The sequence below is a fragment of the Morone saxatilis genome, unplaced genomic scaffold (genome assembly GCF_004916995.1).
Source record: "Morone saxatilis isolate NCDOM2014 unplaced genomic scaffold, NCSU_SB_2.0 Contig9, whole genome shotgun sequence".
NCBI classification, from domain to species: Eukaryota; Metazoa; Chordata; class Actinopteri; family Moronidae; genus Morone; species Morone saxatilis.
The window spans coordinates 17,319,198-17,319,443 of NW_023340268.1; the positions used below are offsets into that span (position 1 = coordinate 17,319,198).

The 246-nt window shown below is 54.5% G+C and overlaps 1 protein-coding gene across 1 annotated transcript in view; it reads right to left on the minus strand.

The window, feature by feature from the left end:
• trioa (trio Rho guanine nucleotide exchange factor a) overlaps positions 1-246 on the minus strand; it is a 68,797-nt gene that overhangs the window by 14,179 nt on the left and 54,372 nt on the right. Inside the window, exon 38 of the mRNA XM_035680950.1 lies at positions 1-151. This exon is cut by the window's left edge and continues 105 nt beyond it. Within this exon, the coding sequence (XP_035536843.1) occupies positions 1-151 (151 nt within the window). The remainder of the gene's footprint in view (positions 152-246) is intronic.

Sequence of the window (246 nt, forward strand, 5' to 3'; positions counted from 1 at the left end):
AGCGGTCTGTGGTCCTGACCAGGCACCAGTCCGGTCTGTCGTGGCAGCGCTCGAGAACCTCCACTGTCTGACCGCGCCTCACTGTCAGCTCGTTGCTGTTGCTGGCCATGAAGTCGTGTATCACCACAGTCAGCTCACAGCCACCGGAGAGCTGAGGGAGAAAAGATAATCCCTATGGGAAACTTGCTGACAGTAGACTTCTTCTTAGGACATCATTTCTGGTCATCAGTCTGTGTGTGTGTGTGT